A 23,764-nucleotide genomic window follows, 5' to 3' on the forward strand; every position below is an offset into this window, starting at 1 on the left:
AGAATACAAACTGACCAAGTGGTTCTCAAAAGATGTAAACCAATTTTTAATGACATTTGGAAATGTTTGAATATATTTCTTTCATTGCATTCTTATCATTAGCATCATATATTTAATTAATTTTTGCAAATTTAATAAGCAAAAATAATATTTTAAAACTGAATTAAATTTTTTTTTTTTTACATGAAAAGTCTAAGCCATTTTTTGGTGTTTTATTTTTACCTTGACTCCTTACCTAGAGAAGCAGTAGCATTTCCAACCACATACACTGACTTGGCATTCCATTTTTCTTTCAGAGACCTTTCCCAGACTGTAAAACATGAAATTATATGTGAGTTGTAAATACCAAAGTAGCCATTTGGACCATTGCCCAAGGTTGCTTGTTCACCCTAAGAAACCTGTGAGCAAAGCAAACTATTAATAACTAAATGTAAAGAACAGCATCTCAAACTAAAATTCCATTTTCACATTGTTCATGTTTTATAGGCAATTTTTTAAAAACTGCTTTCATAAATGTTTTAGTATTCCTTGCTTGAAATATTACCTTCTTTCCACAGTTGGTACTAGAAGAATTTTAATGGGTACCAGGAAATAAACATAACTTGAAGAATTAATTTGCATAGTGAAATAAAAAATTTAAATCTAGACATATAAAAAAAGACACTGTCATTTAAAAAAAAAGCAACTTAAATGTCTAATACATAAATCCAATTGGTTTATTTTATACATAAATCTGAAAGCAGTTAACAAACTGTAATCTCAGAGGAGCGGGTTCTTTTCTTCATTACACCAAAGTAAAAATAATAAATTTCAGGTCAATTAACAAACACAATTTGATATAGAATACTATCATTTTATGATGAAACAAAATCTTTAAATATGGATTATAGAAATACAAAGAGAAAATAGATTATATGAATAAAATAAAGCCACTGGACATTTATTACATTTTTAGAAAACAAGGAAATAATATTCTTCCTTTCTAAAATCTGGTCATGAGTGTAACTTTGTCTTAAATTCAATAGCATTATTACTCTACCCTTTACATTAAGGGAAATTCCCTCTGAAAGAGTAACCAAAGATTGAGTTCCGCTTTGTTTCCGACCCCATAAATATCAATGGTACTTATTCAAAACTTATCCATAGCATGTAAACAAACCATTTTCCAAGCCTCGGAGCAGAACAACTGGAGTGAGCACCGGGTGGAGTCGGAAAGTCTGCCACAGAGCTGGCTCTGCCCCTTACTGTGTGTCCCAGGTAAGTCAGTTAACCCACCTCGTCTGTTTCTTCATCATGGTAACTGGAATTAACTATACCCCTACTGCTTATTCCTTTGGCTGTTGTGAGAATCAAAATAAGAAAATATCGGTGAAAATACATTTTAAATTTTATTATAAAGCACCAGAAGGACTTATAGTGACCTTTCTAGGGTTTTCCTCTTTTTCATTATCTTTACCCTCAAAACATATACAAAAGGAAAAAATACAATTGCAAGAAAAACACCCAGGGCACCACTGGGAAAGAGTACACATGCCTCCCCATCTGGAGTGTAATGGCATGATCTCAGCTCATACAACCTTCGCCTCCTAGGTTCAAGTGATTCTTGTGCCTCAGCCTCCTGAGTAGCTGGGATTATAAGCACGTGCCAACATGCCCAGCTAATTTTTTGTATGTTTTGGTAGAGATGGGGTTTCACTGTGTTGGCCAGGCTGGTCTCGAACTTCTGACCTCAAGTGATCCGCCCACCTTGGCTTCCCAAAGTACTGGGATTACAGGCCTAAGCCACTGTGCCTGGCCGGTTCTGAGTTTCTTAGGTCCTCAGACTTTCAATAGGAGGTGAATGTGTGTATGCAATCACCAAGAAGGTAGCATGTTTAGGCTATAATGAAGCCTGGTTACATGTGGAGGCAGAATAACCAGAACTCACCACTGTCACTTACTCCATGCCCACTCTACTCCAGGTAATGTCCTGGATGGTTCCCTTCAAGGCTCAGACTCTCCAGCGTGAATCCTGAACTTGTGCTTTATGTATTGTGGGGACCTGGAAAGTTCCTTACCCTCTGTTCTTCAGGTTCCTCATCTGCCAAGTGAAAATACTAAGCATATCTATCTCACAGGATAAAGCATTCATGACAGTCTTGCACAGAGTGAGCATTCAGTAAATTCAACCTAGCTAATAGTAGAAGTAATAATCCCATGATGCAGGTATTATTATGCCCACTTTAAAGACAAGAAGACTGAGGCTCAGAGAGGTCAAGGAATTCATTAAGGTCCAAATGGCTGCATAAACCCAGGCCAAACTCACACCAAAGCCCTTGAATAACCACTCTGCCTGCTGCCTCCGCTCATCAGTGTAACTGTGGAGGTGGGTGGCCTGAGTGTGGAGCCTGGCTCTGCACGGACTCGTTCTGTGCTTACCCTCCCAGCCTCAGTTTTCTCAATGGTAACATCAGATCACGGCATTGTGTGCCTCTGGACTGCTCTCTAGGGTTAAATGGTTCATGAACGTGAAGTATTCACTACACGGGCATACAACAGGCACTCCATAAATGTTATCTGGGAAGCTGTTCAATTGCATTTATTAAGAAGGTGTTTGCTCAGGCTGAAACCCAGAGTTCTGTCAATGGGCACTGCCATTTTCATACTGTTCTCATGGTGAGGGAAGGCAGTGGGGAGACAGGTCAAAGAGATGACTGAGTCACTAAGTGCCTGACATGGTGGCACTGACCATTTTCTTATAGATTTTTTCATCATCTCTCTTTGAGGAAAGTAGAACTTATCCTATTTTCAGAGGAAGAAGCTGCTGCCTGATACATTCTAAGTGGAGATATGAGTGCCCAGGAGGTGAATAGCAAATAGATAGGGAAAGTCCCTCTCAGGGTCATCTTGTCTGGGAGTTTAAGACGCAGCCCTGTCTCCCGTTTCCCAAGGCAGGGTCTGTGATCTGACACCACTAAGCACTCACTTCTCTTAGAAGTGCAGCTGCTTCTGGAACTTAGTCTCCCAGCAGGAGAAACAACTGTAAATAAACATCCAGTGGCATCTACAGTAGACCCACCCTCACCTTCAGTTTTATTGTCTTTCTCCAAACACAACTCTGCTGCTTCCACTGCTCTGGGGCTGGTAAAAATGAGTCCCCCATAATCTTCAGGATGAGAAAGCTGCACACCAAAGAGCAATAAAGTCATTTTTTATGATGGCTACATTCAACATCTTCCAAGGAGCTATGTATGACTCAGTATTCCAAATGTTTCACAAAAGTAGTAAGAAAACTAATTCCTTCCACCCATCCCCCAACACTTACTGAGTGCTTACTATGCCTGGAACTATTTACTCCAGGACTTTTAGGATACACAGGTCCACTCTTTATTCATAGTACTTCCCCTAAGAAGCTCACAGTCTAGGGCAGGGACAGACAAATGCACCACAGGGTGATAAGCGTCACGGCAGCACAGAGGGGAAGCCGCATGCAGCCTGGGATTAGAGTGGGGTGCAGGTAGGAGGGAAGCCTTGACCTGACTCTGTAATAGAAGTGGGGATATACAGGGGGTGATATTCACGCTGAAGCCCTGATTTTCAAAGAGACTAATGGTGATATTATCTACCAAACATTTACTCTAAGCCAGGCACGGGGCGGCTGTATACATCTGATGTCCCTGAAGCTGTGGGCACTGGATTTTCACTCTGAAACATTTGAAAGGCTTTACTGGGCTTGTCTCCTGCAATTTTTTATCACTCCTACACTGGAAGCAGAATTGAAGTTGTGGGCAGAAGCCCTGGGTTTGAGTCCCAGCCCTGTCTCTTACTTGCTAGAGGTCTTAGCTGAGTTGCCTAATTTGGGACTCCAATCTCTAAAACGGGAAAATAACACCTACCTGGCCTGCTTTGCAGAAGTGGGGGGTGAGGGGTAGATTAAATGAGAGGATGAGTAAAAGGGTTCTAGGACTGCTAGGAGCAATGCAGGTTTGCTGCTCTCACCATGATCTGCTCTCCTGGGCCCCAATATCTGGGTCTGGGTGGCTTTCTGGAGGGGCTGATAGAGGCTCAGTCAGAGACTCTGAACAGCAGTAGCCTCCTGGAGCCAGATGAGGTTATACTGCCTTGTTTTAAAGTTTGTGAATAAAATAAGGAGACAGTAATAACAGTCCTTCCCTGGCTTCGGCTGGCAAGGGTTCTACAAAAATCAAACACTTAACATAGTGCTCAGTCAAGTCGGGCCTTACCTTCTCAGAGAAACTGGGAAGAGACAAAAACTCAAATGATAAAACAGGGATCAAAGTGGCTTCAAGTCCATATGATCCTAATTCCTGCAAATGAAAGAATATAGTTCTGGGTTGGCTATGGCTGTTTTTAAAATAAGGAAACATTAACCATTTATTCTGCATTAGTTCCTCTGAGTTTTTGCAGACCCCACCCCTGCCTGCTCCAGGCCCCTTGACTTAGCAGAAAGGACCCTATGGGACAAGGAGCCTCAGGCCACTTACCCTGATGTATGGATCCTGGCCACCGTCGTCTTCCTTAGCATCCTTCAGTAAAAGAACCTTCATTATTGCCTGGCGGCCCTTGTAGGGCGCTGTGACAGAGCAAGGAAACAGATCTTAATTAGATCTCAAAGACTCTTCCTAAGCAATGTCCGATGGGGACAGTACACAAGAAGGCGGCAAAAAATTGCTTGTTGAAAAGACCTATCCCTCCTATACCATGACTTAGCACTAATGGGCTTCTTTTTTCTGAAGACGCTTGTCACTGATAAGGCCAAGAAAGAGCATGTTAGCAGTTGATATCACTTGGAAAGACAGATGAAAGCCATTAGTGAAAGTCAAGTGTCCTATACCAAACATTTATGGCTCGGAGAAGAGAACTGATGCAAATTTAGGGCTGTATCAACAACAGAGAAATGGATATCTTACATTTAAAGGAGATAAATAACTTTTCCATTTCAAGAGAAATATACTAAGTAGCTCATAATCACTTTGGGAAATAATTATATTGACTCTTCTACTTATTAAATGTTTTCTAAATATTGTCAAGTAACATAAGATAGTCTGATAACCTGGAAAACAATTTGTTGACATCAAAGCCTTATATACTTCATCCTTTTTCTTCCTGTAATTTCACTTCTAAGAATACTAAAGCAATACTCATAAAGGTGTCCAAAGATTAACATAAAGATGCTTACACTAGAATTCTTCAGAATTACAAATAAATGGAAACAATGTAAAGATCCAACAATGAGAGAACGGTTAAAGAAATCATGGTACAGATCTATGAAATCACTAAAATATTCACAAACAATTACATGAATTATTTAATCACAAAATAATGTTAAGAAAAAAGCAAGATTCAGAATTACATAAATAGTATGATTTTAGAATTTTCAGACATATATGAAAGGATATACACCAAAACATCAATAGTAATTATTTCTGAGTGGTAAATTAGAATGACTATTTTGTACTTTACCTCTTTCTGTATTATACAATTTTTTTTTTACAATGAAAACTATATTCCTCTTGTATTGGGGTGGGGGGAAGGCACATTATAATCATCCCAAGGGCTGGCCAAGTACAGTGGCTCATGCCTGTAATTCCAGCACTTCGGAAGGCTGAGGTGGGTAGATTGTTGGAGCCCAGCCTGGGCACTATAGTGAGACCCCATCTCTACAAAAAAATTTAAAAATCACCCAGGCCCAGTGGCATGTGCCCATAGTTCCAGCTCCTTGGGAGGATCACTTAAGCCTGGGAGGAGGAGGCTGCAGTAAGCCGTGATCCCACCACTGCAGTCCAGCCTGGGTGAGAGAGTGAGACCCTGTCTCTAAACACACAAACCAATAAATGCTGCTGAGAAACTGCAGAATAAATCTGCTTGAGAGGCAGATTATCATTCCATAAATGGCATTAGACCCTCCAGTTAGTTACTTAATAAATATTATGCAGTGGTTGCTAAGAATCAACAGACTACATTTATTGAAACAGAAATGTGTCAGGCGTGGTGGCTCACGCCAATAATCCCAGCACTTTGGGAGGCCGAGGTGGACAGATCATCTCGAGGTCAGGAGATTGAGACCATCCTGGCTAATACAGTGAAACCCCATCTCTACTAAAAAAAAAAAAATTAGCCAGGCGTGGTGGCATGCGCCTGTAGTCTCAGCTATTTGGGAGGCTGAGGCAGGAGAATCACTTGAACTCAGGAGGCAGAGGTTGCAGTGAGCCTAGACCGAGCCATTGCACTCCAGCCTGGGTGACAAAGTGACACTCCCTCTCAAAAAAAAAAAAAAGAAATGTACCAATTTTGGGTGCCATTACTTATAAATTACTATTGAATATATATTTATGGAGCATTTTGGGAAAATTGGCTCAAAATTAACTGTTTTGTACCTAAGCACCAAACCTAGTGAACAAATATAATACTTATGAAATCAAGTTCTAATATTGCTGCTATCAAGGTGTTAGCTAGAGAGATTGGGAATTTGGGGAAATGGGCAGTATGGTTCCTATCACTTCCTGAAGTTACTCAAAATATATCTCACACAGAAATTAGGAGCCTACCCTTCCGCAATGATAACTTTTGTGTTACCTTGACTAGGCCAAGCACTGTTCTTCCAAACACTACTCTAGGTGTTGCTGTGAAGGTATTCTGAAGATAAGATAAAGTCATCAACTGGCTTTAAGTAAGGGAGATTATCCTAGATAACCTAGGTAGGCCTGATTCAATCGGTCCAAAGCAGGTAAAACTTGGCATTTTCACTAAGGCATACATCCTTTTGTGGCACACAAAGAAAGCAATTAGTGTGGGGTTTAAAAAGCAGAAGCATAATGCTTGAAAGCAGGCAATCCTGTGGCCACAGAGCTCTACTCAGCCCCCAGTAGATAGCCTCTGAGATACAAATCCCTATATTTTCAAAGAATATTTCTGTAATGCTTTCAAATCCCAGAAACCAGCCCTCTCACAAGTGTTTCTATATAGTTCTCAGGCTGTGATGCCAAATCCCAAGCTTGGAATCCTCCTCAGGAAATTAGGTCTGCATTATTTACTGGGGCTGTGTGTAATGATTTCAGAACTAGTAAGTGCTATGAGGTGATCTGGCAGAGTGACTGGGGTGCTGATAACTAGTTCCATGTCCAGGGAGACCTCTGGGGAGCTGACATTTGAGTCATTTTGACATTTGTGATCTGAATGACAACAGCAGTGAGGACATGGTCAGAAAGGGGCCTGAGTATCCCCAGGAGAGAAGGGTAAGTGTGGCTCAAGTGTAATGGACAAGGTAAGCTATGGATTTCATGAGAAAAGGGACCCCACTAAAAAGTTTAGGATAGGATTGACAGTGATGGGATCTATACTTTAGAAATACCACTGACTTTTCCGGCAAGGAAGGACAGAGACCGCATGGATCATGGCAGATTAGTCGAAAGTCATCAGTGATCAAATCAGAGTTGTGGTAGGGGTGCTAGCTTTAGCAAAGGCCAGGTCAAGAAGTGACTGGATCAAGCCTTCATTTTGCAGAGTTATCAGGATTTGCTGATATAATTCTAGGTGAAACCATCTATCTACAGCCTAGTTTGAAATGGTTGGGACCAGGCTGAAAACAAGTGTTTCTTCTTTGAATCCCACCTGAACTTTTTTTGGTTTGTCTAGTTAAATCTTATCAGTAAATCACATCTTTCTAGAACAGTAACTGTACTCAGCACTAGGCATGCAATATGATCCCTGTATCATTATATTTACAGGAAGGTAAAAAGGTACTTTAAAAATCAGTAAAAACAGACTCATAATGCAGTAAGTCTTATGAAAGAATATTCAAGATTCAGAGCTGGTACATCTTATTGGGACTGGGAGGTGTGGTATAGATTGCCAGTTGCCCCTAAACATTTACTCATCCCTTCTCCCCACAGAAACAGGTACTCCTAATTAACTGGGCAATGGTTGCCGAAAATAAAAATGTGTAGTTAGAGGTTGTGAGGCGACTAGGTTCTGGCCAACAGGATGCAAGGTGAAGTGATGTGCAAAACTTATCAGTTCTGTACTTAGAAGGAAATGCTGGTCCCTCCCCTCCCCTTTTCTGCCTGGAATGTGGATGGGGTGGCCAAACCCTTCATACTTGCAGAGAACAACCTAGGGATGGTGGAACAAGACAGAAGGAGCACGGGCCCCTTTGTATTGGGTGTATTGGTCAGAGTTCTTCAGAGAAACAGAACCAATGGCATACATTTACATCTAGAAAGGGATTTGTTGTAAGGTATTGGCTCATGCAGTTACGGAAGCTGAGAAGTGCCATGATCTGCTGTCTGCAAGCTGGAGACTTGTAAGCAGGAAGGCTGGTGGTGTAGCTTGAAGGCCTGAGAGCCAAGGGTGTAGATCTTATTCCCAGAAAACTGAGGGCTTCTCTAATGATTTTCTTTCCACGTATTTTTCACAACAGAAGGCAAATTGGTAGCCTGTGGGATAAACCTGAGGTTGATGAGGTTTTTTATTTGGTATGGGTTTTTAAACAGTCAGGGTGTTTCTCATAAAGAGCCAGAACCCCCACTTCTCTCGCAATGGAAAGACTTGGCCGCACTGGGCCGAATCCCCACCTGCCACAGGGGATGGCAGCGGAGACTCACCCACTCTGCAGCTGCCCGCCGTCCCCTCTACTCTTCTATTAAAATTGGCTCGGGTCTTCAACCTAGACTACCCCACTGGCCCCAAAGTTTTTTTTTTTTTTTTTCTTTTTTTTTTTTGAGATGACGTCAGGCTGGAGCGTGGAGTGCGTGACTCGATCTCCGCTCACTGCAAACTCCGTCTCCTGGGTTCAAGCGATTCTCCTGCCGCAGCTTCTTCAGTAGCTGGGACTACAGGCGCCTGCTACCACACCTGGCTACTTTTTATACTTTTAGTAGAGACGGGGTTTCACCATGTTGGGCAGGCTGGTCTCAAACTCCTGACTTCAAGTGATCCACCCACCTCGGCCTCCCAAGGTGCTGGGGATTACAGGTGTGAGCCACCGCGCCCGGCTAATTTTTGTATTTTTAGTAGAGTCGAGGTTTCGCCATGTTGGCCAGGCTGGTCTCGAACTCCTGACCTCCGGTGATCCAGCCACCTCAACCTCCCGAAGTGCTGGGATTACAGGTGTGAGCCACCGCGCCCCCGGCCCCGCGAAGCATTTTTAATTGCAGTCCATGCTTTAAAAAAAAACTTTTAGGTCAAGAAACGCGCTCCAGAAGTTTGGCGATGGTAGGCTGGGCAGGCGCCTTCCGTCACTGGTGCAGCTGTAGGGGCCACAGACCTCCCGCCTGGACAGGACCAGGCCCGTAGCGGCCTCGGGGCCTTGGCCCCGCGGAGTCACACACTGCCCAGGGCCGGGGCCCTGCACGGGTACCGCGGGCGGCGACACCTACCTCGCGGGGCTGGCGAAGCCCGAATGGGCTAAAAGGCTGGACCGTACCCAGCACCGGGCCTGGGATACCGCGGGCGCCCAGTCGGGGGGCGGTGTCGCGCAGTCCCAGCGAAGAGGCTGCTGAGGCCGCAGGAGCAATGACAACAGGGTGGGCGGTCCCCTCCGCATGCAGCCTAACGGCTGCGGCGGCGAACCGGGCCCCAGAACCCCTGACCTCAGCCTAGGGCCGCGGGGTGGCCGCGCGCACAGCTGGCTGCTGGCGCGCACACCTGAGCGCTCGCGCATGCGCCTCGAAATCCAGGCGGCCGAGTGAGACCTGAGGCTAGATGGGTTGAACCACTAAGCGAAGGGGAGGAGAAGCCTTGGGAGGAGAGCGAGAGGGTGGAGAGAGGAAGAAAAAAGCAAGCGAGGACTGCAAGCTGGACCTGACTGTAAGGGATTGTGGCAGCGGAATCCTGCAGGGGCATTGGGGTTGGCGTGCACTCAGCTCCGAGCTTCTTCGTAATCCCTCACCCCCTTGGCTACTATGGGCTGGTCTGTAAGGTCCGGCTAGGGGAAGCTGCGCAGGCGCAGTGTGGGCGGTAACATGGCGTCCAGGGCCAAACGGAGGGCTGTGGGAAGTGGCGTTCCGCAGCCGCCGGGCGCCCAGGTCCAGCGCGACGACGAAGAGGAAGATGAAGTCGAGGATGAGGAGGAAGACGATGACGACAGTGACGGAGAAGAGGATGAAGACGACGAGGTCGTTGACGAGGTGAGAAGGACACACACTTCTCTAGTTGGTTTATAAACTTGTGGCAAGCCCAGGCTGTGTGAAAACAGTGTAGTGTCTTTCCTGTTCCTGAGGGTCTGTGAGTAGAAACTGGAGATACGTTGTTTCTCAGGTTCCTCCTCGGCCTTTAACACACTGCAGCCATAGTAGTTGTTTTTCAAAGGCCTACTCCGATCCGGTTATTCTCCCAACCCGCGTCCCCCCGAAAAAGCCCGCCGCAACAGGTGTGGCGTTCTCGCCTGCTTTAGTTCTCAGGCCGAAGCCTCAAATCCTGAATCGGCCACCCCGGGCCCGCAGAGCCGGCCCTCTCCCCCGGGGGAGCAGCTGTCCGCCTCTTCACTGTGCAGGCTGCTCTCACAGGGGCCCTCAGTTTCTCAAAGGCTCCTGCCGAGTTCTACCTCGTAGAAGCCTTTTCAGATGCTCTTCTTCCTCCTGCTTTTCCCTTCCTTCTTCAGATCTCAGCTAGGCTGTATTTTCTGGCTCCTGGGGCAGCTGACCCAAGTCGTGGGTAAAGCTTTGCTTCATAGTCTCATAGAACTGGGTTCCTGTCTTCAGAATAGGTCCTACCATAGTGCCTGCTAATGTGGGTACTTATTATTTGTTTAATAAATAATACGGACTGAGTGATCCTTCAGACTATTGAATGTCTAAATAGATACCTCAACCTTAGCTTGTCCAAAGCAGAATTTGTGTAATAATTCATGCCCCTCTCTTAAACCATCGTCATTTCTGTAAATGGTCCCTAAATTCACCAGCTGTGTGATCGTAGCTTTACAAATCTTTATTTTGGCTCTGTGCCTTGAATGCCATCTCACCATTTTTCACTTAGAACTTTGGCTATTTTATGACTGTGGGTTATAGAAAGCAGTGATTCTTGTGTTAACATGGGAAGTCTATCAGACCACCACAGTCTTAATTCTAAATCACCTGGGAATGAGGGACAGGGCTGTTTTCTACAAACGTGGCTGTTCCTGTCGAAACCATACGGAGATGATCCCATACCCAGGAAAAGGGTGCTGGACAGATGATCCATTTGCTGCCCGTTTCCCTGGTGGTGCCATAATAGTCTGGGACAGAGGTCCGAGGTGTCTATCTAGACAAAGAAAAAAACACTAGAAGAGCATTATTTACAGAATGTATTTAGATCTAAGGAATAAATTTAAGTCCTGAATAATGACAATTTGTTATTTGGTTTAGTTTGATCCTGTTTGGAACACTCCCACCCTACCCCTTGTGTTTTGCTACTCACATAATCTGGCTGAGTTAGCGTCTGATCTGCAAAGCTGAACTTTAGGAGTTCAAATTGGAGCTGGAATTGCTTCAAAATTGCTTAGAGCAATTCCAGGGCGTTGCAAGTTTAACAATTAAAGAAGCCTTAAATATATGTCCGTGTGGCAAGGTAAAAGTGGGTCTAATTTCCTCTGTGATGTCCTTTAGCTAAGACCAAAATTCCCAAACCATGAAAACCTGAAGAGCATCAAAATAAATTACTTCATCAGAGCCCCAGGTTCATTGTATCATTTATCAAGGTAGGATTTAGGGTCCTCAAGGATGGATCTTGATAGCGTTTAAAAGCAACTAGGTTTTGGTTTTGGTATTTCATTGCCATCTTCTTTTAGATTCTGTTGTCTTGAAGGTACAGATCAGGGAGCCCAGCTACACATTCTTTCTTCTAGTCCCTTGTGCTCATCATATTTCCTTCTGCCTTAGGGCCTTAGTTTGTGCTGTTCCCTGTACCAGCAACCCTCTTTGCTTTTTCTTGCTTCCTTGCTCAAGTATCACTTCTTTAAGGAAGCCTTTCCTTTCCTCACTTATTTTTTAAGTTGTTATAGTACCGTGATACCTTTGTTTTATTTCTACAAATATTTCCTTAATGTCTATATTCCTCCCTAAATTATAAGCTGCATGAGAGCAGGATCATTCCTGTCTGCCTTACTAACCTTTTCTTTTTTTTTTGGAGGCGAAGTCTCGCTCTGTCACCAGGCTGGAGTGCAGTGGCGCAATCTCAGCTCACTGCAGCCTCTGCCTCCTGGGTTCAAGCGATTCTCCTGTCTCATCAGCATCCCGAGTAGCTGGGACTACAAATGTGTGCCACCATGCCCAGCTAATTTTTGTAGTAAAGATGGGGTTTCGTCATGTTCGTCAGGATGGTCTTGATCTCTTGACCTCGTGATCTGCCCACCTCGGCCTCCCAAAGTGCTGAGATTACAGGCATGAGCCACCGCACCTGGCATAACCTTTTCGTCTTGAGTGTCTGGCATAGTGCTTGGTACCTGGATTGGTACTTAATAATTATTTGCTAGGTGAAGGAAGTGTAACCTCAAATCCATGGGCTAAATCAAGCTCTAGGCAATTCCATAGACTTTTGAAATGATTTTTATTTTTGCCCACCCTTTTTGCAATCAGGAAAATAATTTTTTCTTTGTGGCTGCTGTGACTGGTCTATTTGAACTGGACTTTCTCAACATTTAAACTAGGTTACTCTGAGTGTTTTGTTCTCTCAGGCTTTTGTGTCACATGAAGAAATGGTGTGATGGTGCTTTGTATTCTCTACAGATGGCTATTTTGGCCATGTTTGCCTGTTTTAAAGCCTAGATGTTTGTAGCTTTTCTGGTAACAACTATTTTATGTGTTATTTACAGGAAGTGAATATCGAATTTGAAGCTTATTCCATATCAGATAACGATCATGACGGAATTAAGAAATTATTGCAGCAGGTATTCTCTTTTATTTATTATGCATAAATTTTTTCTTCTAAGAAAAATCCCATGCCTATAATCTCTGCACTTTGGAAGGCCGAAGTGAGAGGATCACTTGATCCCAGGAGTTTGCAACCAGCCTGGGCAACATAGTGAGAACTGGTCTACAAAAAATAAAAAATTAGCCAAGTATGGTACCATACATCTTTAGCCCTAGCTACTCAGGAGGCTGAGGCTGGAGGACTACTTGAGTTTAAGAGCTCAAGCCTGCGGTGAGCTATGAATGCACCACTGAGCTCCTGTCTGGGAAACAGAGCGAGCCTCTGTCTCTAAAAGAAAAAAAAAAAAAAAAAAAGCGAATTCAGGTCATTCAATACAGACTCTCTCAAATTCATTTTTTTAGAATTTCCATTTCTATCCTCTCAACCTTGCCTGGAAGGAAGACTTATTTCATCTGCTAATTAGTTGAGCTACTATTTTGTTTTCTCTAATTCACAATTCTTAGTAGTCATGTAACTGTGCTGTTTGGTGCTACAAAATTGATGCTTGCTGCTTCTCCTTATTCGTTGACTCATATGACTTTGGTTCTTTAACCTTTATAGCCTCCACTGTCCTTTTCACCAAATTCTTTGGCCTTGTGTGCATCCTCTCTCCTTTCTCTCTGTTTTTTATCTCCCTCCCCCATTACTTCTGTATTACCACTCACTGCTTCTCTGAAATTTCCTAATCTTTAGCTTCTTTGGCTCTCCTGGGCTTTTCTTTCCCTCTTAGGATTGCTTTTCTAGGTCATCTTTTTAATTAAGTCACAGAAATTTCATTATTTGTATTTGAATATGGGATTTGAAGTTATTAGAAATCATGCTTTGATCTTAATTTAAAATAATTTTTCCTCCTTTTAGCTTTTTCTAAAGGCTCCTGTGAACACTGCAGAGCTAACAGATCTTTTAATTCAACAGAACCATATTGGGAGTGTGATTAAGGTAAGCAGGACAATTGGTTTTTTTCTGATTAAATGAGTTCTTTATTTAGTTCATTCCGGGCAATGGTGGCTCATGCCTGTAATCCCAGCACTTTGGGAAGCCAAGGTAGGAGGATTGCCTGAGGCCAGGAGTTCAAGACTATCCTGGGCAACATAGCAAGACTCTGTCTCTACCAAAAATAACAAAAATTAGCCGGGCATAGTGGCACATGCCTATAATCTTTTTACCCAGTTGACTGTGGTAGAAGGATCTCTTGAGCCAAGGAGTTCAAGGCTGAGCTTCGATTGTGCCACTGCACTGTAGCCTGGCAACACAGCAAGACCCTGTATCTGGGGGAAAAAAATGAATTATTTATTCTGCTTAGCTTGAATTGGAAGGCAGTATTACTGGAGGAAGGGAGACTGGTCAGAAGGTCATTGTGGTAATCCAAGGTTATTAAATGCAATAGCCCAGGTAGTGGCAATGGAGCGGGAGAGAAGTGGGCTGATTTGAAAAATATTTGGGAGATGAAATATGATGGAGTTTAGTCCCTGAGTGCGTCTCAAAGTGAGAGGAAAAGGAGTCAAGGATGACTTCCAGGTTTCTAGCTTGAGCAAACAGGATCTCAAACATGGAAGAAGTTCAGGTTAGGAGGGGGAACGTGAGTTTGGATTTGTACATTTTGAGTTTGAATTACCTGTGAGATACGGGGTAGCAGGTGGAGCCCTGGAGACTTGGGAGTTTGTAGTAAATGTTATTGAATCATAGAAGTGATTGGGATTGCACAGGGAGGGAAGGGACAGATACTTTAGTAATACTAAGAATACTTGGATGAGTAATGTAAGTGGCAGAGCCAGCAAAAGAGATTAAAAAGGGGGAGAAGTAGAAGAAACAACAGTGCAGTGATGTCATACACAGCAAGAAAGAGAACATTTAAAGGAGGTGGATTGTCATCCTTATCAGATAGATGTTGTAGAGAGCTCAACAAAATAAGGACTAGGTTGGACCCTGGCTCTGCTGCCTATCATCTGGTGGCTCTTTGGGTTATGTGTTTGCATAACAAACCATCCCATAACTTAGTGTCATAAAATAGCAGCAGTCATTTATTTGGCTCATGGATCTGCAGTTTGGATAAAGCTTAGTTAGCTGGAGAGGCTTGACTGGAGGCTTGAGGATTCCCTTTCAAGGCGGCTCACTCACCTGACTGGCAAGTTAGCCCTAGCTGTCTGTTGGGAGCTTAGCCAGGACTCTCGACCAGGGGCCTCGCTACACATTGGTTTGGTTCCATGAGCAAGCAGCCCAAAAGAACCAGGCAGAAGTGATGAAATAGTGCCATTTCCACCATTTGATTCATCAGTACAGATACAAATTTCTACCTAGGGGAGGGCACATTGACCTCATCACTCCATGAGAAAAGTGTCTAGGTCACTTTGTCAGAAGAGCATGTCCAAGAAGAGATCCACTGGGGCCGTCTGTGAAAGATACAACCTGCCACAGTACCTTAATTAATTTCCATTTCCACCTCTGAAAATGAGGATGATACTAGCATCTACCTTGTAGAGTGCATGGGTAAACAAAATGAGTTGCTGACTGCTTAGAACAGTGTCTGGCAACTGACAAGTGCTACACATGTGCAGCTGTCACTGTTGATGTCTTTTTCCTGTTTCCAGCACTTGTTCCCTAGCCTGTTGTGAAAAACACAACAAACAAAAGCTCCATTCAGTCAAATGTTCCACTCTAACTACGTTACCTTCAGAGCCAAAATTCTTGAAAAGTAATCTTATTCATGGTTTCTACTTCCTGTCCTCCTATTCATTCTTCAGACACTCTTATCTGACTTTTATGCCACAAAAATTCTGACATTGAATGATAGGATCACCAACATACTTATTACTAAATACAGTGGACACTTTTCAAGCCTTCTGACAATATTAGTAACCTTATCACACTCAATGTAAATGAGAAATTAAACCTATTGGGGCTTCCTTTTATTAGGACAGTGGGAAAAAACAGACCACCTGCTCTTTCATCAAACAAATGTGATCTCTAGCTAATTAGTGTCTATGAAGACCTAATATATATGGAGGAGAAGCAGTTATTTTTATCCTTGAAAGAGGTTATTGTCTAATGGCAGGATTCACCCTTTAAATGGATTATCATCAGTAGCTCTGCAGCTATAATTGTGGCTTCTTTGGCTTCTCCAGAGATGCCTGAGGTGTCCCAAAGATAGAGACTTCTTGTTCTTAGTAAAGGGACTACCCAGAGCATTCAGGGGAGTCAGTCCCTAGGATCCTAGAGCAAAGGGCAGGTTTCTCTTTTTTCCCTTCTCTCTTGCCCATGTGAGGTGTGAGTGGCCCGTGAGCATTGCCCAGCTTTGCTAATGGTCAAGACTGACAAGTGCTCTCGAAACACCTGATTTTTAGATGAAACAATGCTGTGGGCCAGCAGAGAAGCAAGGCTTGGCTCCAGCCAAATTGTTTAGAAAACAAATTAAAATGCTTTATTTCTGAGGTTTTCTCTCTTCTGGATTCATTTTATATTGAGAATCTGGTAAAAAAAAAATGACTTAAGAATCTGGTACAAAGAAATTTCAATCTTTCCAGAATCTAAAAAGAGGAACAGAGTCAAGGGAGGTAAAGTGAAATGAACAAGGTCATACAGTTTAAGATACAATGCTCTCCAAGATGATAGTGGTAAAACTGACAGTGTTTAAAATATAATGCTTTCTAAGATGACGGCGGTAAAACAGTTTTGCTTTTGAAAAGTGAAGAGATAAATGAGTCCTACATCCCAAGACTTGGTATTATACTCAACTAAATATAAAATTTAAATATTTTTTCTTTTAAAATAGCAAACAGATGTTTCAGAAGACAGCGATGATGATGTGGATGAAGATGAGATTTTTGGTTTCATAAGCCTTTTGAATTTAACTGAAAGAAAGGTTGGTTTCACTGGGTGACATCTCAATGGTTATTTCTTAGGCCAAAACCACTTTTACTTAATGCATGGTGGATATATCTTTTATGTCAGATGATGATATTAACAATAGGGATAAGTGCTGTTATTATAATCGTTTTTCGATATGAAGGTGATGGTGTTTTGAATAATCTGTACCCAGTTAAAGTTGTTTACTCCCTGTGGTTTAGGGAATCATCTGGTTTGGCAGTCCCGATGTTGGTACTGATGCAGGAGCTGTTGGTGCTGTGTCTCTGCAGCTGTTGTCTTTACTACTTGTGTGATGGGGATATTCTGAGGCTTTGCTGCTTCAAAGTTGAGGGCACTTACTGACATTTTATTTTGTTTTGATTCTTCTGTTTTTATTGACTAATGAGCTGTAATAAAAAGTAAATCAGCTGCTTACCCTTCTCGGAATAAGATGCAGGCTACTCTTAATCTTTAATTTTGAAATGAACTTTCCAGTTACTTCCATCTATCTTAATGAGGTGGACTAGAGTTGCTATTCCAGTGTGTCTGAATGTTAATTATGACTTTCTTACCACTGATCATGGGATGGTACATAACCAGTGTGTTTGCTTTTGAGAAATACTTAAGCAATCAACACTGAAGACATACAAGATGTTAAAGGCTGTGGCAGCAAACTGCCCTTAGCTGCAAGATAAAAAGTGATAGCTCTCACTTTCAGGTTTTCTCCTGTAAGTGATTGGTTGTAATAGAAAACAAGCTTTCTCTTTGCTTTCTAGGGTACCCAGTGTGCTGAACAAATTAAAGAGTTGATTCTAAGCTTCTGTGAGAAGAACTGTGAAAAGAGCATGGTTGAACAGCTGGACAAGCTTTTAAATGACACCACCAAGCCTGTGGGCCTTCTCCTAAGTGAAAGATTCATTAACGTCCCTCCACAGATCGCTCTGCCCATGTACCAGCAGCTTCAGTAAGAGACTTGGGAAAATGTCTTTGAACAGTAATTTTTTTCCAAGTAGATTTAGAAATGTCATTTAAGTAGAATATGTAGATACAGAAAGAGTTCTGTCCTTGGGTTAAGTGGATTTAGTGTGAGAGAAGTGGAAGAAGCCTCCTGTGAAGTGCATACATTATTAACATCTGGCTTTTCGAAGAGTTTGTGTCAATAATAATCTTTAAACTTAAGATTTAAGTGGTATATAAGTAGATAATTTCATGTAGACTTTTCATCCTCATCTGATTGAAGTTTATCACCTTCACAGATAGCTTTCTGCAACACAAATAAAATGCTGAACAATTACAACAATAACAAAACTGGTAAAATTCCCAAATTCTATTGGTGTGTTCATAACTAAGGAAACCATAGTCCTGACACTGTGTCTAGCTTTTCATGTTTTTTTGTTGTTCTGTTTTTTTAATGCAGGAGTTTTAAGATTACAAAAATATTTCAAATGTAGCTGTGAAATCTAGCAAACTGAGTGTACTAAGAATTGTATTGCCTGAGCTTTGCAAAGGAGGGCAAAATATAGGCAGATTCACTTATTTATTTCCATCTATTTAATATATTTTTTTTTTTTTTGGTAGAGACAGGGTCTTCCCATGTTGCCCAGGCTGGTCTTGAACTCCTAGACTAAAGTGATCTTCCCGCCTTGGCCCCCCAGTGTTGGGATTACAGGTGTCAGTCACAGCACTTGACCTAGACAGGCTCCTCTTTTTTTTTTGGAGATGGAGTCTTGCTCTGTTGCCTGGGCTGGAATGTGATGACGCAATCTCGGCTCACTGCAACCTCCTCCTTCCAGGTTCAAGCAATTCTCCTGACTCAGCCTCCCGAGTAGCTAGGATTACAGGCACCCACCAACATGCTCAGCTAATTTTTTGTATTTTTAGTAGAGATGGGGTTTCACTATGTTGGCCAGGCTGGTCTCAAACTCCTGACCTTGTGATCTGCCCGCCTCGGCCTCCCAAAGTGCTGGGATTATAGGCGTGAGCCACCACGCCTGGCCCAACAGGTTCTTTATAGAATATCCTTTCTCAGAGTTCATAGCACTTGCGTTGTGGTTTCCCTTTAAATAGCCGTAGGAATACAACTCTACTCTGGAAACCTTTAGGTTTGCTGTTTTTCCTAAGGATTCAGTGTTTCTTACCTCCTGCTCCCTGTTCTCTTAGCTGCAGCTCAGATTGTGCTTCTGGTGCCTTAAGTGGTTTTTTTTTTTTTTTTTTTTTTTCTTCTGATCAGCTGAAGCTCACATTTATTTGGTTTTGTAGGAGGGTGATTTGCTTTCTCCTAGTCCGGTTAAAAGAAAGTTGAAGTGAGGCATACTGGCTCACACTTCTAATCCCAGCACGTTGGGATGCTAAGGTGGGTGGATCACCTGAGGTCAGGAGTTCGAGACCAGCCTGGCCAACGTGGTGAAACCCTGTCTCTACTAAAAAAGATACAAAAATTAACCAGGTGTGGTGGCGGGTTCCTGTAATCCCAGCTACTCAGGAGGCTGAGGCAGGGAGAACCGTTTGAACCCAGGAGGCAGAGGTTGCAGTGAGCCACGATCGCACCACTGGAGAGCCAAACACAGTAGCACATACCTGTAGTCCCAGCTACTAAGGAGGAATGCTTGAGGCCAGGAGTTCCAAGCTGCAGTGTGTGATGACTGTGCCTGTGAATACCGACTGCACTCCAGCCCGGGTAACATTACAAGACCCTGTCTCTTTAAAAAAAAAAAAAAAAAAAAAAAAAAAAAAAAAAAGGCAGGTGGGGGTAGGCCAGGTGTGGTGGCTCACACCTGTAATTCCAACACTTTGGGAGGCTGAGGCTGGCAGATTGCCTGAGGCTAGGAGTTTGAGACCTGGTTGGCTGACACGACGAAACCCCAGTTCTTAAAATACAAAAAAACCCCCAAAATTAGCTGGGCATGGTGGTGCAGGCCTGTAATCTCAGCTACTTGGGAGGCTGAGGCACGGAAATCATTCAAACCTGGGAGGCGGAGGTTGCAGTGAGCTGAGATTGCGCCATTGCACTCTACAGCCTGGGCAACAGACTGAGATTTTGTCTCTAAAAAAAGGAAAGCTGAAGAGGAAGGTTGTTCTGAGTTTCTTCTTTTGTTCAAGGGCATCCAGATGCACAAGACTATGTTTAATTTTCAGAAAGAAGAAACATTAAGGTTTCATTGCCATTCCATTGCTGGAATTTAGGATATGTGTTTATGCAGTTGCTGCAGTATGTCAGAAATTAGTTTCAGACTTTAAGAATTAGAGACTGTAGTAGTAGTCACAGGCTATATAGTGACATTGGTTGTGGCTGTATACCTTTGCGTGTTTCAGTTAAATGTTCATTGCTTTAAAAAATTCCGATTCATATATTTTTAACTTGTACGCAGGCAGAGCAGTGATGTTTTTTGAGTGAATTTGAGATTCATCTGTTAGTTGCTATATAAATCAGAGATGTGTCATACAATTTATTATAAAAAGTGGTTCATAATCAAAAATGCAACTGATGATGTGAGTAAAAATCATTGCTTCAGACTAAGTTTCCAGATTGAATGCCTGCATCACAGAACCCACTGAAGGTGCCTCACTGGTTTTTTCTGTGCTCTGATTTGTTGATGGATTTCACCTGATCCAGCAGGTAAACAAACTCTGTGTATGCCTTGTAGGAAAGAAGTAGTGGAGGCACACAAAACCAATAAGCCATGTGGGAAGTGCTGCTTTTACCTTCTGATTAGTAAGACATTTGTGGAAGAAGGAAAAAACAATTCCAAAAGGAAATGGAGCAACCAAAAGAAAGATGAGTTAATGTTTGCAAATGCAGAGGAAGAATTTTTCTATGAGGTAAGACTATCCTGTTTATTTATTTAGATGTAAATAAGGATTTTCTTGAAAATGATTTATCAAGATTTCTTGTTCTCCCACCTTATGTCCAAGTCTTTCAAGTTTGGCCACTCTGTTTTTTTCTGTTTCCCCACAAGAGCTAGCAGCTAACATAGTGCCAGGCACATAGTAGGTACTCAAGAGGCTAGGCACCAGCCTCCCCACCACTGTGGTTATGAGTATGAGGAGGAGGAGGAGAAAAGTTACTAACCTGCTAAGAATGATTAGCTGTTTATAATATGCTTCCTGTGAAATGTTTCATTCTAAAACCATGCGGAGAGGTAGACATTAGCCTGGGGTTTACAGATGTGGACTTTTAAGTCATAGGGAGATGAGGGAAATTACCTGAGCTCACACAGCTGGTCATTGTGGAAGCTGGGGCACCCCTGCTACTCTTTGCCCTTAGTTGTGGATGTCATCCTGCTGGTGGGATTTCTCCAGCATTTTTTTCCAATAAAGATAGCTTGTATGTGATGGACAGCCATATACCAGAGAATATTCTTTTTCACACTGTCTGCCTCTCAAAAATCTTGAAGTGGGCCAGGTGCAGTGGCTTATGCCTGTAATCCCAGCACCTTAGGAAGCTGAGGCGGGCGGAGTTGGCCCTGAGGCCAGGAGTTCGAGATCAGACTGGCCAACAAGAAACCCCGTCTCTGCTAAAAATACAAAAAAAATTTAGCTGGGCATGGTAGCAGATGCCTGTAATCCCAGCTACCTGGGAGGCTGAGGCAGGAGAATTGCTTGAACCTGGGAAGTGGAAGCTGCAGTGAGTCGAGATCATGCCACTGCACTCCAGCCTGGGCAACAAGAGCAAAACTCCGTCTCAAAAAAAAAAATTTTGAAGTGTATCTCTGAGGGGAACACATTTTCCTGAATTGGATGATATCACTTTGAAGACTTGTACAGAAGACTAAAGTACTACAAATTCAGCTATGCCCTTTTTTTCCAGGAAGTAAATGGTAAACACAATTTTTACAAAACATATGCTTCAGTACCTCAGGTAGACCATTTGGGGGAGTATGTATGGGTGTTTTAAGATGGTGAGGTATGCAGATTTACTCTGTTTTCACACAAAAGCCTGATGCTAAGGAAGCAGCTGAGAGAGTGAGAAAAGACAGTGTTTGAAGACCAGTTCTTGTTAATGATCAAATGTTATGAGTCTTAATTTCACTTATCACAAGATATTGGACAATTAAATGAAAATAGCACTTAGCTGCTTGTTCACCTTTTAGAAATTGCACACCTGTATCCCTGTTCCTCATGTGGGTTAAAAATCTACTTGGTTTGTGTTTTGTAACTTCTACCTGAATGTCCCATTTGAACTTGTTTTATTCTGAGTCTTGCTTCCTTTTAATTCTCATTCTTATTTAACTATATGCCAAACGTAATATTCTTTGTTGTAGATTAAATGGGTTTTGTCTTCGGGTTGTCCAGATTTTAATTCATGGTTGCTTACTTGGTTTAGAAGGCAATTCTGAAGTTCAACTACTCAGTGCAGGAGGAGAGCGACACCTGTCTGGGTGGCAGATGGTCTTTTGATGACATACCAATGAAGCCTTTGCGAACTGTGATGTTAATTCCAGGCGACAAGATGAACGAAATCATGGATAAACTGAAAGAATATCTATCTGTCTAACCCATTTCCAATGGACAGTGATGGGCTTGCTTTTGTAAAATTACCAGAAAACTCAGTGGAGAATTACTGAAAAACTCATAACTTTATTTGGAGTAAGGTCCTCTACAAAAAGTAGGGTTCTGTCCCGTGTGTCTGTGACACATTTTCAAAATATCAGTGTTTAAAAATTTTGGTCAAATTATGAATGGTTGATTTAAAAGCTTTTCCAAGAAGAAGAAAAACATGTAATTTAAAGAACTCAATAAAAACTTCTATTTTTTATTTTAAAATAATATACAAAGTGTTTTTTCAAGACTATCCTGTGGGTGGGAAATCCGTCTTCACGTAACATATGTGCACATCACTCCGGAGTTCAGCCATCCAGCTAACTTTGGGACGCTATTGCACCTGTGTTTGGTGGGAAGTCACTGGAGAGCGCATCTCTGTTCAGCAGTTTCAGGGCACGTCTCACAGATTTTCTGTTCCTTATTCATTGTTGAAATAGGGGATAGGGGATCCATTACTTGCTGTAGAATATCCTTACTTTCACTAGGAGGCAGATTACTGAAATAGTATTGTGGTACCAGTTGCATAAATCTGTTTAAAACAAAAAGATTAGATTGTGAGTGGGGAAGGTGGTGAGAGACACCAAACACTATGTCTGGGCACCTCCCATCCCCTGGAGAATCTACCAATAGAACCGGTATTTAATTTGAACTCCTCAGTATCTCAATCTGACTTTGTAAAACAAATACTTTTCGGTTTTCCTGCAGCAAATCCTCTTGCATTTCTAGAATAAGTTGGCTTCTCTAGTGGATGCCATACAGTGAAAGTGCTGTCTACCACTAACCTTTGGTGGAAACTAATAATTCCCCTAAGGCCCATCACCATGTGAGAGGCACTGATCTGATGCTTGAGAGAGCTTTGGGTAGGGAATAGAGAGGGTGAATCTTTGCTTCTTTGTCATCTTAGTGCCACTCCACATCCAGCTGTGTAAGCCAGACACCTATGAGTCACAGTCATACTTGCTGGAGTGGTACCTTCAAAATGGATCCAGACGCTGCTATGGCCTCTGAAAGACTAGTGGAGTAGTCTCACTCTGGCCGTTGTCCCTCCTTTCCATTCATGTAGAAACCAGTTATTTTTTTTTTATTTTCAGACACAGTCTTGCTCTGTCTCCCAGACTGGTGTGCAGTGGTGTAACCATAGCTAGTTCACTGCAACCTTGACCTCCTGAGCTTATGCGATCCTTCACTGCAGTCTCCCAAGTAGCTTGAACTACCGGCGCGTGCCACCACACCAGCTATTTTTTTTTTATTTTGTAGAGACAGAGTCTTGCTATGTTGCCAGGGCTGGTCTTGAACTCTTGAGCTCAAGCCATCCTCCCGCCTTGGCCTCCCAAAGTGTTGCATTACAGGTGTGAGCCACTGTGCCTGGCCAGCTACAGTGATCCTTAAAACTATGCAGAGAAGATGCTACTCTTGCTTAAAATGCTCCAGTTGCTGTGTACTGCACTTGGATAAAATCTAAACTACGTGGCCCACAAAGCCTTACACCCTCTGG

General features: G+C 42.6%; 3 protein-coding genes across 10 annotated transcripts in view; 1 reads left to right on the top strand and 2 right to left on the bottom strand.

Moving 5' to 3' along the window:
- The window catches only part of UROS (uroporphyrinogen III synthase), a 34,454-nt gene extending 24,854 nt beyond the window's left edge, over nucleotides 1-9,600 (bottom strand). For 3 of the 5 annotated variants that reach the window (XR_004270053.1, XM_032281985.1, XM_032281986.1), the window contains exons 1-4: nucleotides 4,485-4,573; nucleotides 4,224-4,307; nucleotides 3,065-3,161; nucleotides 236-310 (exon numbers count right to left, since the gene is read on the bottom strand). Coding sequence is in view for 4 of the 5 variants with exons in the window: in XM_032281985.1 (XP_032137876.1) it covers nucleotides 236-310; nucleotides 3,065-3,161; nucleotides 4,224-4,307; nucleotides 4,485-4,547 (319 nt within the window). In the remaining variant the exon portion in view is untranslated. Of the gene's footprint in view, nucleotides 1-235; nucleotides 311-3,064; nucleotides 3,162-4,223; nucleotides 4,308-4,484; nucleotides 4,990-9,377 lie in introns of those variants that run through there. The other 2 variants (XM_032281983.1, XM_032281984.1) reach the window with 2 other exon arrangements.
- Nucleotides 9,601-9,919: 319 nt separating this feature from the next.
- Nucleotides 9,920-22,494, top strand: BCCIP (BRCA2 and CDKN1A interacting protein). Of its 2 annotated transcripts, XM_032281981.1 has the most exons (7): nucleotides 9,920-10,127; nucleotides 12,788-12,862; nucleotides 13,744-13,824; nucleotides 16,655-16,744; nucleotides 17,505-17,692; nucleotides 20,373-20,547; nucleotides 22,052-22,494. In XM_032281981.1, the coding sequence occupies exons 1-7, from the start codon at nucleotides 9,963-9,965 to the stop codon at nucleotides 22,220-22,222; spliced, it is 945 nt and encodes a 314-aa protein (XP_032137872.1). In that variant the 5' UTR covers nucleotides 9,920-9,962; the 3' UTR covers nucleotides 22,223-22,494. The 2 variants fall into 2 exon arrangements, with proteins under 2 accessions (XP_032137872.1, XP_032137873.1); XM_032281982.1 differs by lacking the exon at nucleotides 12,788-12,862 and having other exon boundaries at nucleotides 9,931-10,127.
- The window catches only part of DHX32 (DEAH-box helicase 32 (putative)), a 56,905-nt gene continuing 55,426 nt past the window's right edge, over nucleotides 22,286-23,764 (bottom strand). For all 3 annotated transcript variants that reach the window (XM_032281974.1, XM_032281973.1, XM_032281975.1), the window contains one exon: nucleotides 22,286-22,798. In XM_032281974.1, the coding sequence (XP_032137865.1) occupies nucleotides 22,627-22,798 (172 nt within the window). In that variant the 3' untranslated portion in view covers nucleotides 22,286-22,626. The remainder of the gene's footprint in view (nucleotides 22,799-23,764) is intronic.

This window comes from Sapajus apella, unplaced genomic scaffold, assembly GCF_009761245.1.
Source record: "Sapajus apella isolate SASKATOON/1434 unplaced genomic scaffold, GSC_monkey_1.0 scaffold13, whole genome shotgun sequence".
Classification (NCBI taxonomy): Eukaryota; Metazoa; Chordata; class Mammalia; order Primates; family Cebidae; genus Sapajus; species Sapajus apella.

Coding starts and splice junctions, on each gene's coding strand:
- BCCIP (XM_032281981.1), top strand. CDS start 9,963: ATGGCGTCCAGGGCCAAACGGAGGGCTGTGGGAAGTGGCGTTCCGCAG. Junction 17,693..20,372: donor CCCATGTACCAGCAGCTTCA/GTAAGAGACTTG, acceptor TATGCCTTGTAG/GAAAGAAGTAGTGGAGGCAC. Junction 20,548..22,051: donor AGGAAGAATTTTTCTATGAG/GTAAGACTATCC, acceptor TACTTGGTTTAG/AAGGCAATTCTGAAGTTCAA.